We start from the raw sequence: 18,668 nt of genomic DNA, 5'->3' as shown, positions 1-18,668 counted from the left end.
GTAAGAAATCTGCAACAGGAAGATGTGGGGTAATCTGCCCCCCTGCATTAGGTCTTTTTTTGATTTCCAATAGTTAAAAGATAGGCCTAAGCACTGAAGCATGAGGTATAATACCCCTTCCAAAATTTATCATAAAATATCACTATTTTGGATATTCTTGATATCCATATAAATATCCAATCCCATCTGAGCCTTGATAAGTTCTTGGCCTCAACAACTTCCTGTGGCTGAGAGTTCCACAACTTAATTACAGGTTATGTGAAAAAGTATTTCTTTTTATTGTTTTTTTACTTCCCCAACTCTTACCTTAATCCAATATTCCTTTGTTCTTGTGTTATGAGACAGCAAAAGCCTAGGTTTCTAATTACCATCTCTCTATTATTTATTTTATATACTTTTACCTTGGGTCACAAAAGGACAGGATATCTCTGTATTCACCTGCTACACACTACTGCAATGATATTTGTACAAAACATGTGTTGTGGGGTATCATTTGAAAATTAATATCACAGTGGTCAATATCATCATTGTAAAAATATATGTAACATTGTATGCAAAGTTATGAATTCTCTCTGTGTGATGTTATTAGAATGTGTTTAAAACCAGGCGGTCTAGCCTGGGAAGAGGCAATAAACAGGTTTGTCTTAGACAAAGAAATGTGGGTTTATCTCAATTTACATATTAGCAATAAACAAAGCCATCAAGCTAAACCAGCAGGGAACATCCTGAGACTGACCTCGGGAGATGGAGAATTAGCATGGCTCCTGCACCACAGAGAGACATAGGAGACTGAATCCCTAGGAGACCTTCCTGACTTTCAAGACAAAAAAAATTCTGTTGGGAATGTAAGGGACAGATAGAGACTCCATCTTTATCTTACCTCGCAGGAGAAAAAGAAACCAAGCAGTCTGTGTTCCATTTGTTGGGTCCTGGCCAGAGTGCCTGCTCAAAGAATGACTAGTGAGAAAACTACCTTGAGCAAAGTCTGTAGCTTTTTAAGGACGGTCTTAGCCATTAGAAAGCATATTTTAACTTTGGTTTGTTTGTAACCTGTTCTACCTCCAATATTTTCTACTTTGTATCACTTAACCCATGTCCTTTTGTTAATGAACTTGTTTTACTTTTAATCTAAACCAACCTAGTGCTGTATTTGAATTTAAGTGATTGTTAACTCCAGTTAAAGTGATAAGCTGTACTTTGGTCTCTTTAAAAAAGCATCAAACATTATTATTTCTCTGTGTGTTCCAGGAGAGGGCTGGACACAGTCCAGACCAGTGAGAGGTTATATAACTGCCTGCTGTGGTCTTCTGCTATGGCTCACATCCTGGACACCAATAGCCAGCTGACAAGCATGTACGTAGTTCCCTGAGTCTATGTGCTGTACAGCCCTGATGCAAGACTGACCACAGCAGCCTACTTATAACAAAACAGCTGCCCCTGGTCTTCACCAGCCTTCATTACAACTTGCAGGGTGATTCCAATGCACCCCCCGTCCCAATTTCCCCACAACCATCTGCCCTGAAACACACAGAGAAACTTTAGAGCCTTCAAGTCCACTCAGTCCTACTTCTCATTCAGCCAATCGCTAAGACAAACAAGTTTGTTTACATTTACAGGAGATAATGTTACCCACTTCTTATTTACAAGGTCACCAGAAAGTAGATCAGGCGTTCGCATGGCACTCTTGTAGCCGGCACTGCAAGTATTTATGTGCCAGATATGCTAAATATTCATATGCCCCTTCATGCTTTGGCCACCATTCTAGAGGACATGCTTTCATGCTGATGACGCTCATTAAAAAAAATAATGTGTTGATTAAATTTGTGACTGAACTCCTTGGAGGAGAATTGTCTGTCTCCGGCTCTATTTTACCTGCATTCTGTCATATAGTTCATATTAATAGTAGTCTCGGATGATGACTCAGCACATGTTCATTTTAAGAACACTTTCGCTCCAGATTTGACAATATGCAAAGAAGGTACTAATGTGAGATTTCTAAAGATAGCTACATCGCTCGACCCCAGGTTTCAGAATCTGAAGTGCCTTCCAAAATCTAAGAGGGATGAGGTGTTGTCATAAATATAAAGGGAAGGGTAAACACCTTTAAATTCCTCCTGGCCAGAGGAAAAACCCTTTCACCTGTAAAGGGTTAAGAAGCTAAGATAACCTCGCAGGCACCTGACCAAAATGACCAATGAGGAGACAAGATACTTTCAAAGCTAGTGGGGAGGGCGGGGACAAAGGGTCCTGTCTGTCTGCGTGATGCTTTTGCCGGGACCAGAGCAAGAATGCAGGTCAGAACTCCTGTTAAGAGTTAGTAAGCAATCTAGTTAGATATGTGTTAGATTCTGTTTTGTTTAAATGGCTGATAAAATAAGTTGTGCTGAATGGAATGTATATTTCTGTTTTTGTGTCTTTTTGTAACGTAAGGTTTTGCCTAGAGAGATTCTCTATGTTTTGAATCTGATTACCCTGTAAGGTATTTACCATCCTGATTTTAAAGAGGTGATTCTTTTACTTTTTCTTCAATTAAAATTCTTCTTTTAAGAACCTGATTGCTTTTTCATTGTTCTTAAGATCCAAGGGTTTGGGTCTGTGTTCACCTATGCAAACTGGTGAGGATTTTTACCAAGCCTTCCCCAGGAAAGGGGGTGTAGTGCTTGGGGGAGTACTGGGGGGGGGGGGGAGACGTTTCCAAGTGGACACTTCCCCTGTTATTCTTTGTGTAACACTTTGGTGATGGCAGCTTTTAACCTAAGCTGGTAAGAATAAGCTTACGGGGTCTTTCATGAAGGTCCCCACATCTGTACCCTAGAGTTCAGAGTGGGGAAGGAACCTTGACAGGTGTGGAGCATGCTTTCAGAAGTCTTAAAAGAGCAACACTCCGATGCGGGAACTACAGAACCCAAACCACCAAAAGAGAAAATCAACTTTCTGCTGGTGGCATCTGACTCAGATGATGAAAATGAACATGCGTCAGTCTGCACTGCTTTGGATTGTTATTGAGCAGAGCCTGTCATCTGCATGCACGAATGTCCTCTAGAATGGTGGTTGAAGCATGAGGGTCATATGAATCTTTAGCGCATCTGGCATGTAAATATCTTGCGTCGCTGGCTACAAAAGTGCCATGAGAACACCTGTTCTCACCTTTCGGGTGACACTGTGAACAAGAAGCAGGGAGCATTATCTCCTCCAAATGTAAACAAACGTGTTTGTCTGCGTGACTGGCTGAACAAGAAATAGAACTGAGTGGACTTCTAGGCTCTAAAGTTTTACATTCCTTTATTTTTTGAATGCAGTTATTTTTTGTACATAAGTCTACATTTGTAAGTTCAACTTTCATAATAATGAGATTGCACTACAGTACTTGTATTAGGTGAATTGAAAAATACGATTTCTTTTGTTTTTTTACAGTGCAAATATTTGTAAACAAAAAAAAATATAAAGTGAGCACTGTCACTTTGCATTATGTGTTGTAATTGAAATGAATATATTTGAAAATGTAGAAAACATCCATAAATATTTAAATAAATGGTATTCTGTTACTGTTTAACATTGCAATTAATTGGGCAATTACTTTTTTTAATCATGCGATTCATCGCTTGACAGTCCTATTAGTAACATTTGCAAATGTTACTATTTCATTACTTGCTGCCATTTCCAAATCATTAATAAATGCATTAATCACAGAACCTAGAATGGAACCTTGAGATACCCTGCTGGGAACCTTCTGCCATGATGAAAATTGACCATTTAATTTTACTCTTTTTGCTTTCTGTCTCCCAGCTAGTTTTTAATCCATGACAATATGTTGCCTGTCACCCTGTGACTACTTCACTTCCTTAGTAGCCTCTTGTTTGTGACCTTGTCAATCGCTTTTTGGAAATCTGAAGAAATGGTTATACACAAAAACTACATCAGAAATATTAAGATTACAATTCAAACACTCAGATTAAGAAACGCTGCAATTAAGGTTGACTGTGCCAACTTTTAACGTAATACTTTTGAATATAGTTTCCTAGATTTTTAACAAAGAAAATTGAAAAAACAAATATCACATTGCATCATACTCATACCGAAATGGGTCAGTAGCAGGGCTGGAACCTTTAGATCCACAGCACAGACCTCTAACACTTGAGCTAATGGAGTAAATCGATAGTAGTAGGCTGTCCTCCTGTGTAGTTATGGCAGGGTGGACTAGGTCCAGAGGCCCCCTGCTCAAGAACTCACGGCCCTGCATCACCCTGTCCCAGAACAGAGCAGCGGAAAGTTCTCCAGGCAGCCTAGAATTGTGTTTGCAGGCACTATCGGCCAAAAAAAGGGGGCACACATGAGAGGCAGGTGCTGACTCCGTTACATTATGGTAGCAAAAGTGGGATCTTCAGACTGAACTTCTCCAAAAGGGGTCAGGTCAGATACAACTGTTTTACTGGGGCAAGCTTTTAACTGTTTTACTGCAAGCTTTTAACTGTTTTATTGTGTGAGGCCAGAGGCAGAGGTCAAAGGAGGACCAGAGGCAGATGCAGCCATGGAAAACAGGCAAGATTTTAATTATTTATTGAGCAGAGGCCGAAGTGAGCCAGAGGCAGAGGTAGCCCAAGCGGAGTACAACCTGACTAAGGGGGACATGAGAAAAGACTGAGTGGAAGAACCGCCACCCCAAATCTGCCTTGCCGCCTGCGTCACCCTGTCCCAGAATAGAACAGCAAGTAGTCCTCCAGGGAGTCTAGAGTGGCTGCAGAAAAGCGGCCAATCAGAGGGGCTGCTGGAGCGACCAATAAGGGGCCAGAAGGGACCATTAAAAGGCAAGTAGCACAGCAGAGCCTTCAGTTGCTGGAGCTTGATGAGGCAGGCTGAGCCCAGGACCCAGCCAGACCAGGCAGCACTGAGATGGGCCCTGACTGGGTGGTTGAAGAAGGCAGTGCCTCTGGGAAGAAGACTTAGAGCTATGGCTCCATACCAGGGCCGAGAAAGAACTTGGACTTTATAAATTGGAAGGGGGGACAGGGTGTGGCTCAGCCAGAGGACTGAGCAGCCGAAGGCCCGCCGAGAGAACTAGCAGCTGGGGGTGATGCTCGCGAGAAGCAGGTGCCAGCCTGATGTAAGACCAAAAAAGAAAAGCAGGCTCACACCTAACCGAGAGAAAGGGGGCCATCCACAAGAAGACATGAAAAGAACTGTGTTTGCAGGCACTATCAGCCAGACAAAAAAGGGGGCATGCATGAGAGGCGGGTGCTGGCCCCGTTACAGTAGTCCAGTAGTGGAGAAGAATTGGGACACACACTTTGCCAGAGGCTTTCAGAGAGATTTGTTGACAGAGGAATGATAATACTAAGGAATCTTGGGTTCTATTCCAGGTTATGGAGGGGAATGGGCACAGATCATTGTGCCACTGTTCCACCCACCAAACCTGAACCCTCCTGAATCAGTCCCAGTCTTGTCTCTCCCCTTCAGCATACAGTTAAATTTTGGAAAAGCTATAAGCCACTGAAAACAGGTTTTATAAATGGGAAGAATTATGTAACCTTAACTAAGGCAGATCTGGTTGCACTGCTTATAATGCCAACCAGTTCTCCTTTATTTACTACTTTTGACATGTTCTTTGATTAGTTGTGTGCGGAGACCCAGCTGCTTAGACTTTATTATATCATGATCTTCCATGTACTTTGTTAATCTTTTGCTAAATTATTGTTTCAACCAATCTGACAGGTACATATGTAAGGCTTACTAGACTGTAAATTCACTGGATCAACCTCTGGAGCTTCTGCTTTTTTTTTTTTTTTTTTAAAAGCTTGATACCCTACAATCCTCTGAACAGTGCCTATTTTTAATTATTGCATGTTTTTGTTAACAGCTCAGCTACTTCTACTTAGACTTCTTCAGAACTCTTGGTTTACCATTTGGGCCTGGTAACTTACTCTTTTTTAAATCAACAATTTGCTCCAACATCTATTCTGACACGTCTGAATAGATCACCTTTATTACAAGTAAAGAACAGGTCCTGACTAAGAAGTTCTCCAGCATTCTCGGTGGTGAAGATTGAGGCAAAGAAATGTCCTTATCATCCTTAATTGTCCCCTTCAACTATTGATGATTCGGTGGACACACTGATTCTTCTGCAGGCTTCCTGCTTTTGATATTTTTTTTTAAAGTATCTCTTTGTTTTTATCTTTAGCTGTTTGTTCTTTGAAATCCATTTTGGGCCTTCTAGTTCCATCTCTTATTGGCTGCTGTAATTTATGCGCCTGTTTATTGGCTTTACTACGGTCAGATTTCCAAGTTTTGAAGTATTTCTGTTTGCTCAAGTAGCCTCTTGAGCACTGTCATTTAGCCATATTTGTTTAAATACTCTTCGCTTTCTCGCAGTAAACATTTTCTGAGATTGTTACTGTTTTTGAGTACCATCCCTGCATTCACCAAGGATTTAAATTTCTTTATTTTTACTTCAGGGCCTTTTTGACTAACCTTCTCATTTGACTGAAACCTCACTTTTTCAAGTTTAATGTCACTGTCACTTTATAGTACATTATCTGCCCCTTGGCTTTTGAATCTAGATAACAGTGTGTTACTTAAAACTAAGTTAAGGCTAGCCTCTCTTGTTAGATGCTCTAGAACAAATTGTTCCAAGAAGCAATCACTAAAAGGTGTTGAGAAATTGCTTCTCTAAAACTTTGCCCTGTTCTGTCATTTGTGAAATAGACGAAGATAAACATGGCAAGAACAGCGTCTCATTAAAGTAATTTTTGGAAGATGGACAGGCTAGAAGATTTTTAAAAATCTGGGTGCTGCTCCCAAAGTTTTAGGGGAAATAATAATAGTAGAAAGGGAATACCACTTATCTCACTAAATGCCTGCCACTTATAAAGCATGTGCTGCAGCAAAGATTGACAGAGTGGTGTAATGACACCTCATAGCTAGGGTTGTCAACTTTCTAAGTACAGAAAACTGAACCCCTTTGCTCCACCCCTACCCTGTTTCTTCCCCCAAGGCCCTGCCCTCTGCTCACCCTCACCCCCCTCCCTCAGTTGCTCACTCTCCACCCCCGCATTTTGCTCACTCCCCCCCTCTCATGGGATGCACTTGCTGCCTGCAGAGTCAGGCTCGGAGGAGCTGACATGGAACCTGCCCACCTGCAAAATCGGGGCACAGCGGTGGGCGATCCCTAGAGCAAGGAGCTGGGGGGAGGGGTCGGTTCCTGTAGCGAGGGGTTAGGGCTCGGGCAATCAGGGCATGCTGGGACAGAATGGGGGTGGACAGGATCCCTCCTCCCCCTGGGTGGCGGGACCTACCTCTTGGAACCTGGTCTGGAAACAAGCCACCACTCTGTCAGGCATCAGCAGCTGAGCAGAGAGCAGGCTCTTCTATGTGGCTCCAGCCACGACAGCTCCTCTTCCCACCCCCTAGCAGCAGAGACCAGTTACTGCGGCCAAGTGGACTTTTAGTGCCCGGTCAGCTGTGCTGACCAGACGCTGCTAGGTTCCCTTTTCGGACAGACGTTCCCGTCGAAAACCAGACACCTGGCAACCCTACTCATAGCACTCACACTTCGTTGTTTTAAAAAAACAATACGCTACAGAAAATTTTCTAATTCATAATGCATTATCAAAAATTATTAAAATTGCAGTTGTGAAAATAATTTAAACAAACGTATTATAGTTTATTTTGCAGAATATTAATAGTGGGGTCTTAATTTGCTGTTTTATGAATTTTTTATAATGCAAAAAACTAACTACTGAAGTTACCATCAATGTTTCTCTGAAAAGCCATCAGAAAAGAGTTATTGGCCTATTTTCTTCCTTCTGCAGTCTGAGGCGTTTCACAGTATAATAAATCAGTTTTCAACACACAAAAATAAAAGTTTACTTCAGAACTTGGGTATTTTTATATATATTTTTAAATGCATATTTTTATGCAAACAGCTTATTTATGTAGTTGCATATTACCAATGTATAATTATACTAGACAAACCAGCAAAACATTTATGAAATATATAATATAAACAGCTTACTTTGACCACATAATTGAACCTTCTGATGTCCTGAATTGCACTTGAAAAATCTAAACGATTAAAAGCTTCTCCCAATGTGCAATAGCCATGTCTCTTGAAAAAGAAGAAAACATACTTTAAGAGCAAACAAAGAAAAAAATGGTTCAGTTAATCATCACTAATGTTCTGAATCAAGAAAGCTCTTAAGCATGTACTTAGAGTTAAACTTATGCCTAAGCACCCTTATGGAACAGGGATACTTTCCTGAATCTAGGCCAAGCATTCATTTGATTTCTTAGAGCAGGAATCGGCAACCTTTGGCCCGCGGCCTGCCAGGGCCAATGAGGGCTGCGGAAAGCGGTGGCCTGCACATTCATTGGCCTGTGCCGCTTCCCGCAGCCCCCATTGGCCTAGAACAGCGAACTGCGGCCACTGGGAGCTGCGATCAACTGAACCTGCGAACATGGCAGGTAAACAAACTGGCCCAGCCTGCCTTACCCTGGTGGGCCACGTGCCAAAGGTTGCCGATCCCTGTCTTCGAGAGAAAAGATGAGGAAATTACAACCGCTCCGTTTTGAACTAAAAACTAAAATGCCACACATTAGTAAGGCCTTATCTTCATTCCATGTGAATACTCCGGGGAGAATTCTGAGGCAAAAATAAAAAATTCTGTGCACAATACTTTAAAATTCTGCATATTTTATTTGTCAAAATAACACAATTTAATCACACCAGTTTCAATTTTGGTAATTTATTTCAAAATACCTGTTAGCAAGTATGTCTGTAACAACAGAGACAACAAAAGAGATTCAGGAAATGTTTTTTTGACAAATAGATTCCTTACAAGGCATATTATTACAGAAATTGATGTATCTTTGTTGACTGTTATCTTCTATTTCAGTGAAATTAAATATTTCATTTAAACAAAGTCATTACACAAATGTACTGTAACGTCCTGGCCTAAGGGGGTGCTAGCATCCTTACGGACTATTTTGCGTCTGTCTGTCATGTCCTGTTCAAGTTCAAACTTCTGTGTGTATTGTAAGGTTTTAGGGCCAAGCTACTGAGGCAGGAATGGGGGTTGGTGAGTTAGCAGTAGTTTAGTTGTAGGATAGTGGTGGTTAGCATGGGGAAATGGAGAACTCGGGTAGTGTGTATGTGTTGGGGCAAGTGTGCACATAAGTGTGTTTGTATGGACCTGGCCGTATACATGGTTCAGGCTCATGTGCGCACAGACGTTACGTGTATACATAACTAATACATCTGAAACATGCAAAACTGGAAAATGGAAACAATTTGGTGGAACTCACAAATTCTGCATGAAAAATAAAATTCTATGAGGAACATTAATTCTGCACAAAATCTGCATTTTGCAGTGGCGCATAATTTCAGCAGGAATATGTGCAAGCCATGGGATAAGTAAACATGTGCTTGTAAGTGCCTGGTAGCCTACCTCACTACTACACAATCATTGTGGACATCAGTACATTGCTGTCATGTCCCGTGTCTGTACTGTCATTGTATGTAGCAGTAACAAGCAATACAATTATCTTGGCTCGTATCTTGAGATTGTGTCACTCTGTGCAGGGTGCTGTAGGACAACTTGTCTGTTCACTCTTGGGACTGTGGGAGGAAATGGTCTAGGCCCACAAAATTCATTTACTGGCAGTAACCAAGCAGTAATCAAGCTGATGTAGTGGTGTGCCGTTTGGCTCCCTAATCACCACGGCCAAGAACTACTGTTTTTTATGGATGCAATGTTTTGTTTTTGTGCCTCTGCACTAGCTGCTAGGAGATGTGGGCAGGGATTTCAGAGGCTGTTTTGGGGCTAGAGGAAATTGAGGTAGCAACATGCAGTCAGAAGTAGCATACAAGGAATTGGACACGGCCAAGTGGACATGGACTGAGACGATGTTGTTTTTAAATGGCAGATAATCCCAACTTCTGTGTAGGAACACACCCACACACTGGTGGGAGCACATGATGATGGAAACATGGGATGACTAGCCATGAGTAAGGCTGCGAGGCTGTCACAGAGGTCACGGATTCCATGACTTTCTGTGACCTCTGCAGCAGTAACAGTTTGGGTGTGTGGGAGGGGTCTATGGGCGAGGGGGGGTGCAGGGCTCCCCAGCTCCCATAGTCATGGCCCTGCAGCTCCTAAGTGGAGAGACCAGGGGGCCCCACGTGCTGCCCTTGCCAACAAGCCCCACCCCCACAGCTCCCATTGGCTGCAGTTCCCAGCCAATGGGAGTTGCGCAGATGGCGCTTGTGTTGGGAGCAGTGTGTTGATCCCCCTGGCCCCTCTGCTGCCTAGGAGCTGCAGGGACATGTGGAGACAGGTAGGGAGCCTGCTAGCCCTGCCAACCCTCCCCTCCCAGCATCACACGGCCTGGATCCTTCCCCCCCAGAGCACCCACAGCCCCCCCGACCATCTCCCCAGAGGACTCGTGGGACCCCAGGAACACACCCTCCCCCCAGAGCACCCGCAGGCCCCCTCCCTCCCACCGAAGTTTTAGTTAGGGGTATATAGTAAAAGTCATGAACAGGTCATGGACCATGAATTTCTGTTTACTGCCCATGACCTGTCCATGACTTTTACTAAAAATACCCGTGATGAAAATGTAGCCTTAGCCATGAGGCCAGAACTTTACACAGACCACTACTTCTGGGTAGTATGACAAAGCTCCGAGCCTGTATTGGTGGGTCCCATGCCTCCAGGCGGATTCAGTGGCCTCAGAAGCGCGCTAAGGCCCTCAATATGATCTCCCTTTCCCTGTATAGCAGCAAAGGTCACAGCTTATTGAGCTACTTTCATCACAGGCCAGTATGGGAGGTGGGAAGGTGGAATACCCACAGTCTCTGTTGCTCCTTAGAGGTCAGTAGGTGCAGTTTGTCCTCCCTCCTGGACCAAAGTCTGCTTCCCCTCTCAAGGGGATCTCTGTAGATCATGGGGAGGGGAGAAGGGGAGAACCCGGGCCCGCCCTCTACTTCGGGTTCCAGTGCAGGTACCCTAATGGTAGCAGCTGTTGGCGGCTTTCCCTTCACCACTGATGCTGCTTTGATTCCCTGGGCCACTTCCCCGTGGTCCCCTTTTCCACGCTTCACCCTTACCTCAGGACTCAACAATGCTTCCTCTCCTCCAGCCCCTTTCACCTGGGCTTCTCCCGAGAAAACTGGAAAGGAGAGCTTTTAAGCAGTATGAGTGGGACCTTAATTGGTTCCAGCTGTCTCCATTAGCCCCTAACTGCCTCTTTGCCAGTTAATTGAGGTCAGGTGCCGGCATTAGCCTAATGACCTTAACTAGTTTAAATTGGCGTCAGGTGTCTTGATTGGCCTGGAGTAGCCTTTGTTTGGCTATCCTGGGAACAAGGACCTGCTCATTCTGAGGCTGATATACTGGCCTTCCACTATTCTCTTATATCTTTCTGGTCTGAGTCTGTCACAGTAGGAACACAAGCACATTATGAAGGAAACATAGGATGACTAGCCATGAGCCCAGAACTTTCACATGAAGAACCACACATTCATGGAACTGAGTAAGGTGCTTCCCTGGCGTTTAAGAGACAGAGCACCCAGATGTGAGAACGAATAGTGGTTTAGAAGAGCGTTTCTATTGCCCTTTATAAACTGCCAACTTCAGACTGTTGCAGATCTGTTGGTAATCAGATAAGATGCTGAGTTCTCCCCTACTTCTTCAGTGTGCATACTCTCTACCACACTGTGCTCTTCTAGGGATGTTTAAGGGAACATCTCTTGTGAATCGGACACAAGCTTGTGGATGAGACTATAGCCATCCACATCTCTGCCTCTCCCTCTCCTTGCTGGCTGGGCTAGGTCATATCTCCATGGACATCCAAATTCTGAACCCTCACCCCTCCTAGCTCCACATATGAGTCCGTGCTGAAACAGGTCTCCGCGCTCACAGGGCTGCTCAGAACACAGCCCATTTCACTGTAAAATGAACATGTTGCTGGGGCATTACCACACTTCTTATTCTTTTTCCTGGTCTTCTAGGAGTTCACCTCGAACCCCTGTATTCTCTCTCTGCACTGCTGTTTGGTCTGCTCAATCCCGTGATCAGCCAGCAGCTCCTCAGACATACCTTTTGTACAGTTTGACATTCCTCTTTGTACAGTTAAAGATGGGGGTTTGGTTTACTTCAGCCCAAAGCTGCAGCAAGATGCTGGTGCGTTCATAAGGCCAGGAGGCTGCATGCCAATACGCATGCTTCTTAGGGGCCATTGTTCTGCTGTTTCAAACACTGGGGATAGAATAGCTGGGGAAACTGCAAGCAGGGTGGGACTATGCACTTTCCTGAGCAGAGGGAAGTGAAGGGAAACCATCTTTGGTCAGGGCTCAGGGCACAGAGAGATGGAAAGGTAGAACACATGAATAGGTACCCAATGGGCTTATGGGAATTAATTGAAGGACTAGGATATCTCAATTGTTGAGCAGCTACAGATACCCTTGTTTTAACTACATTGACCTTGTGGTAGAAACATGTGCTAAAAACTACCTTGTGGTCTGCCCTATTGTTCAGAGTGTGATGGCTGCCCCACTGTAAGATTGTCTGAATGTGTTTGGGGGTGGGGGGGCACCCAGAGCTGAGTATGAGGTTAGCATGCAGTGAAGATAAGGTTTAAGATGTGTACTTAAACACCACATGTAATCAGGCAGCAAATAAGGACTGCAAGACAGCACAGGACACTTACTTCTCTGGTGCTTTCTTTGTGAACATAGATCCATTTTTCACGATAAAAACCTAAAAACAAATAAATTAATGTAACAATTTTAACTTTCAGCACATTGGGTAATATTTATTAAATAAAAAGTTACACAAATGTATCATTCTTAATAAAACTCTTTGCAAATGAGAGGGGGTTTTTAAGATAGTTTTAATGAAGGCTACTTACAAAAGTTTGAAACAGCTGATGGATAAACCGTTCCAAAAGTACCTAAGTGACTTAGGCACTTGGATAAAATTTTATCCTATGTAGTAAATTACACATACAAAAAACTAAGCAAAAAGAAAACTATTTAGGTTGCAAAGCCAAGCATTCAAAGTAAGGAAACTCCAGATTTTAGGCTGCACCAGCAACCTATGTTCTGTCCTCTTGTGAGTATACATTAGGATACAGTTTTAATTACATGATCGCATGTTTTACAGGACCCCACCCTCATTCTGTGCACATATTCTGCTGTCTCCCCTGAATATTCTGTGCCCTGGGGTTCCCCCGTGTTGTCCCCTCAACCCTGAGCAATTTGTGCCTCCTACCTCCACCCTCAGTGTTCTGTATGCCCCTTTCTGTCTCTCCATGATCTGTGTCTTCAAGGATTGTGAATAACTGTATCCCCCCACAGTTTTTTTTTAAATCACTAAGTACTCTAGATGCTGTGATTAAAAGTAAAGAAAAAAAAAATTCAATAAAAATTCATTTTTCCAAGAGCTGTTTCACTACCGACAAGTTGAATTAAAATTACATATAAGATTAGCTTAAACTTATAAAGACAGTAACTAAAAAGTAAGTTTACATATTCAGAAGAACCTCAGTTTAAAGAAAAAAACAGAAAAAGAAAGTAAAAGCAGCATCAGTAGACTCTGATTATTAGAATGGTATCACAATTCACAAATGTATTTTCATTAGGATCATCAAGATCTCATGCTTGCTGATTAATGATAGAGTAGTTTAGAAAAGCTGTATCGTTTATGTATGCATTATTAATACTGAGTGTTTGTAGAAGCAGTACTAACAAGGATTAGTGAATTATGCCCTTATGAGTAAGCTTTATAGAAATATTTAAATACTTTAAAGTTATAAAACATCCTCCAAACTAGAACTAAAAGCAATCTAGTCTTACATTGTGATTTTGATTTATTCCGAAAATGGTCTTTTTTCCTTTTCTTGGCTGCAAATTCACAATCTTCAGTTCTGTATATTTCTTCATCATCATCATCATCATCAGCTAAGATGCTGAAATAAACATACATTTAATTAAAGAACCATCTAATGATAAATATTTAACTATAGAGGGCTTGCACCTCACTCTGTCAATTGGAAATTCACAATTTAAAGAGAACATCATGTCAGGTGGTCCCCAAATATTACCACAGCAGGGATCTTAGCAGAGAAATTGTCATGTTCAGCACTTCCTCTCTCATTTTCATGATTGTGTAGTATTCTTGTTTCAAATACAGTAATAACTTCCATAGGAAATTAATATTAAGAACATATTTAAAACTTTTAAAAGTGTAATTTAGGAGGAGAAACTAATGAGGAGCCAGCATCATATGATCAAGCACCTTTCTTCAAACCGCTATTGTGTGCGCATAGATCACCACTGGCTCATGGACTACAGTCTGGAAACCACTGCAGTATATCAAGGTTCTCAGATTCCAAGACCAGAAAGAACCACTGTGTTCCTGGAGCATATGACTCTTGGGAAAATTGTTTCAATAATTAATTACCCTCACTGTTAAAAATGCATAGCTTATATCCAGTCTGAATTTGTCTAGTTTCAACTTCCAGCCATTGGAATGAGGTTATATCTTTCTCTGTTAGACTGAAGAGCCCATTATTAAATATTTGTTCCCCATGTAGGTACTTATAAACTGTAATCAAGTCACTTCTTCTTGTTCTCCTTGTTAAGCTACATAGATGGAAGAAGCTCAATCTATCGCTATAAAGCATGTTTTCTAATCCTTTAATCTTTTTTGTGACTTTTCTCTGAAATCTCTCCAATTTATGAACATCTTTCTTAAATTGTGGATACCTGAATGGGACACAGTATTCGAGCGGTGGTTGCACCGGTGCTAAATACTGAGGTAAAATAACTTCTCTACTCCAACTTGAGATACCCATTTATGGATCCAAGGATTGCATTATCCACAGCACTGCATTGGAAGTTCATGTTCAGCTGATTATCCACCATGACCTCCAAATCTTTTTCAGAGTCACTGCTTCCCAGGACAGAGTATCCTGTCCTGAAAGCACGGCCTACATTCTTTGTCCTTAGATGTAGGCATTTATTTTTAGTCATACTAAAACACATTGTTTTATTGCACCCAGCTTACCTAGTGATCCAGATTGTTCTGTGTAAGATACCTGTCATCTTCATTATTTGCCACTCCCCCAATTTTTGAGTCATTTGCAAACTTTATCAATGATGATTTTATGTTTCCTCCCAGGTCATTAGTAAAAATGTTAAGCAGCGTATGGCCAAGAACCAATCTCAACATCCTTAATACCACACCATTTAAAGATGATTCCCCTTTTACAACTACATTTTGAGATCTATGAATTAGCCAGTTTTTAATCCATTTAATGTGTGCCAAGTTAATTTTATATCATTCTAGCTTTTTTAACCATAATGTCATGCAGTACCGAATCAAATGCCTTACAGAAATCTAAGTATATTAAAATTAACACACTGTTTCCTTTATCATAAAAAAAAGGTAACAAGTTAGTTTGACAGGATCTGTTTTTTCATAAACCCATGCAGACTGGCATTAATTATATATTCTCCTTTATTTCTTAATCAAATCTCATATCAGCTGCTCCATTATCTTGATTGGGATCAATGTCATACTGACAGGCCTATAATTACCTGGGTCATCCTGTTTACCTTTTTTAAACATTAGCACAACATTAGATTTCTTCCAATCTTATGGAACTTCCCTGGTGTTCCAAGACTTAGTGAAAGCAACATTAAGGTCCAGTAAGCTCCTCAGCCTGCTCTTTTAAAACTCTTGGACACAAGTTACCAGACCTGCTGATTTTAAAAATGTCTAACTTTGGTAGCTGCTGTTTAACATCCTGCTGAGATACTAGTGGAATGGAAAGAGTGATATCAGATATATATCAGCTATGACTACATACCCCTCCACCCCCCACCAAATACAGAAGAGAAATATTTATTGACCCTTTCAGACTTTTCTGCATTATTATTGATAATTCTATGATTTCCATATAGTAATAGACCAATACCATTGTTAGGATTCTTTTTATTTCTAATATACTTGAACTCCTTATTTGTTTTTAATTCTACCAACCATACATATCTTTGTATCCATTTGCTTCCTTTATACATTTTTTAGAATTCTTAGTTTCTCATTACTATCAACTTCCCTTTTCTTCCATTCACATATATTATTTTGAGGAAGGCCAGTAACAAGCTTTGGCACTCTAAGGGAACATGATCTCTTGCAGGAAAAACTGATGAGAATACGTTTTTTCCATTTACTAAATGTCACAGAAACACAGTATACAACTGAAACGCCACTGCTACAATTTAGCAAAGCTTTCAGTGAAGTGATCGTTGTAGCAGAGATTATCTGACTAGGATCACAACATTAGTTATTTTAGGCTCTCTCTACAATATTGAGGAAAGTGCTATTGTACTAGAGATTTTCGGGGGTGGGGTGGGTTTGGAGGGATAGCAATCTAATTGCAAAATGATATCATTATCCTCAACAATGTATGTCTGCACCAATACGTCCCTATGAAGTAACCAAAACAGGAAAATCATTTTTTTAAAAATTACCATGCTTTTGTTGAGGTGGGAAATTAATTTTAGTGATGTATTTTGACTTTCACATACTAACTTTGTGTGTGTGCGCGTGCGCACGTGTGTGTATATATATATACACACACACCAGGTAGCGAGAGTATAACAGTAATATAGAAACATGTACCATAATGGACCTTAAAGTCTATTCTTGAACAGTAATTCACTACACAGTTAAGCTTCCCTGCCAAAAAAACAGTTGAAGTGTTTGGTAACAACTAAAGCAAGTTTTATATCCCCCCAAATCCTGGATTATTTTTATCTTCTCTACAATTAATGAAAGAACTATCAATAGGGTGTTAGGAGAAAAAACACTGTAGACCCTAGAGCTGAATTTTTCCAAATTTTGATTTTTCAAATAAATTTTTACAAAAAAAGTTTTCTGCTCTGCTAAATGCAAAGAACAAAATGCTAATACAAACCTCTTTACTTTGTAACACAATGCACATTTTTATGCCTTGATCTAAGTGTTTCATCCACTATTTGAATACGTTAACACGAATTACAGCACATATGTATTGTGCTAAATTGTGATTTATTTTAAAGCAAAGGTGTTACAATTATGTCTAAGGCACAGAAAACTTAGCAAGATGGTGATACAATTCCCCCAAAACAAAGACTTAGAGAGTTATTTTGCAGAAGGGAAATTTCTGACTGAAGGCTAGTTTTTATATAACTACGGCTTAAGAAAAACCAGTAGCTGTATTTACTTTTAAGGTAGTAAATCCTTCTTGGAGCGTGATCAAATGAGAGACACAATACATATCAGATAACTTTCAACTTTAAAAGGAGGAATTCTGATCAAGTGCAGAATTTATTGCCTGATTTATTTAATTACTCACTTATTTTACAGCCAATAATGTTGAATCGTAAATCATATGAGACTGCTTCAGCCAGTCAAGAAACTGGAAATGTAATATTATACATTAATGTCAAAACACAAATAAAAAATCACTTTGTTTAAGTTACACAAGTAAGAGAGTAAAGGCATTTACAAATAAATAGATCCAATAAAATATCTACCTTATTGATAGACATTTGAATACCTGCCACGGATTTTGTTGAGCTCCCCCACCTGGACACTTACCAGACTGCTGTGAGGAGATCCAACCCTGAATCCCACCTGCCCCTAGCTTGATGCTGTTAGGCAGAGCTTTGACCAGTTGTTCTCAAATTTTTGTATTGGTGATCCCTTTCACACAGTAAGCCTCTGATTATATATTATATACCCCCTTATAAATTAAAACATATTTTTTATATTTAACACTATTATAAATGCTAGAGGTGAACCGGGGTTTGCGGGTGGATGTTGACAGCTCGCTACCCCCCGCCATGTAATAACCTTGCAACCCCCTAAGGGGTCACAACGCCCAGTTTGAGAACCCCTGTCTTAGGCACTGTCCCAGGCTTTGAGCCTCTAGGCCTGCACTCCAGGTGCAGACCTCATGTCTGACACCACTCTTTATAGTGGAAATCCTGCAGTCCAATTGCCTAAGGCCCTGCAACTAGTGTTGTCTTCCCATTGCCTTCCCCAGCAGTTTTTGAGTGTTTCTCAGAATCTCCTCTTCTGGTTTGCAGTTTACCTCTTCAGAGGTACAAAATAGTGAAAGCAAACAGACAGACATTGTACAAGATCATCAAATATCATTACTCTTCACTTATGTGGCATAACAAATATACAGATCTATAAAAAAAAAAATGAACACACCCGTGTGTTTTTCCCTGCTTCAGGTTCCTTACCACTCTAGAGAGTTCTTTGGGCCTGGCCAGAGCTTTCTGCAGTGTTTGGGATCCTTTTCCTGCAGCTCATGGGTCTCTCCAAAATCATGGAGCGTTCCTAGGTCAGCTAGCTTTATCTACCTTGATTGGTTCCGCAAACGCACACAACCCTCCCACAAAAGCATACCAATTTCTTCCCATCTCCTGCACAAAGCTTCCTGTCTCAGTGAATCTCTTGAGTTTATAGTTATATGTCTCACCACTAGCACCTGGTTCCTTTGTTGTAACTGCTGTGAATTTTCTTCTCTCCACTTCTCCACCCTCCTGCAGAGAAAAATGGTTGAACTGGTTCTCCTAGGCTTCAGCCAACCCATTGTACCAAAGTGCTTCCACC

General features: G+C 41.2%; 1 protein-coding gene across 7 annotated transcripts in view; it reads right to left on the bottom strand.

Annotated features, from left to right (window-relative positions):
• The window catches only part of FBXO25 (F-box protein 25), a 64,147-nt gene that overhangs the window by 30,365 nt on the left and 15,114 nt on the right, over window positions 1-18,668 (bottom strand). For 2 of the 7 annotated variants that reach the window (XM_077812598.1, XM_077812600.1), the window contains exons 3-5: window positions 13,850-13,962; window positions 12,703-12,752; window positions 8,009-8,122 (exon numbers count right to left, since the gene is read on the bottom strand). In XM_077812598.1, the coding sequence (XP_077668724.1) occupies window positions 8,009-8,122; window positions 12,703-12,752; window positions 13,850-13,962 (277 nt within the window). Of the gene's footprint in view, window positions 1-8,008; window positions 8,123-12,702; window positions 12,753-13,849; window positions 13,963-17,397; window positions 17,446-18,668 lie in introns of those variants that run through there. The other 5 variants (XM_077812599.1, XM_077812601.1, XM_077812602.1 and 2 more) reach the window with 3 other exon arrangements.

Source organism: Eretmochelys imbricata, chromosome 3 (genome assembly GCF_965152235.1).
Source record: "Eretmochelys imbricata isolate rEreImb1 chromosome 3, rEreImb1.hap1, whole genome shotgun sequence".
Lineage (NCBI taxonomy): Eukaryota > Metazoa > Chordata > Testudines > Cheloniidae > Eretmochelys > Eretmochelys imbricata.
Note: the sequence above shows the minus strand (reverse complement) of the source record. Positions and strands in the feature narration are given on the sequence as shown.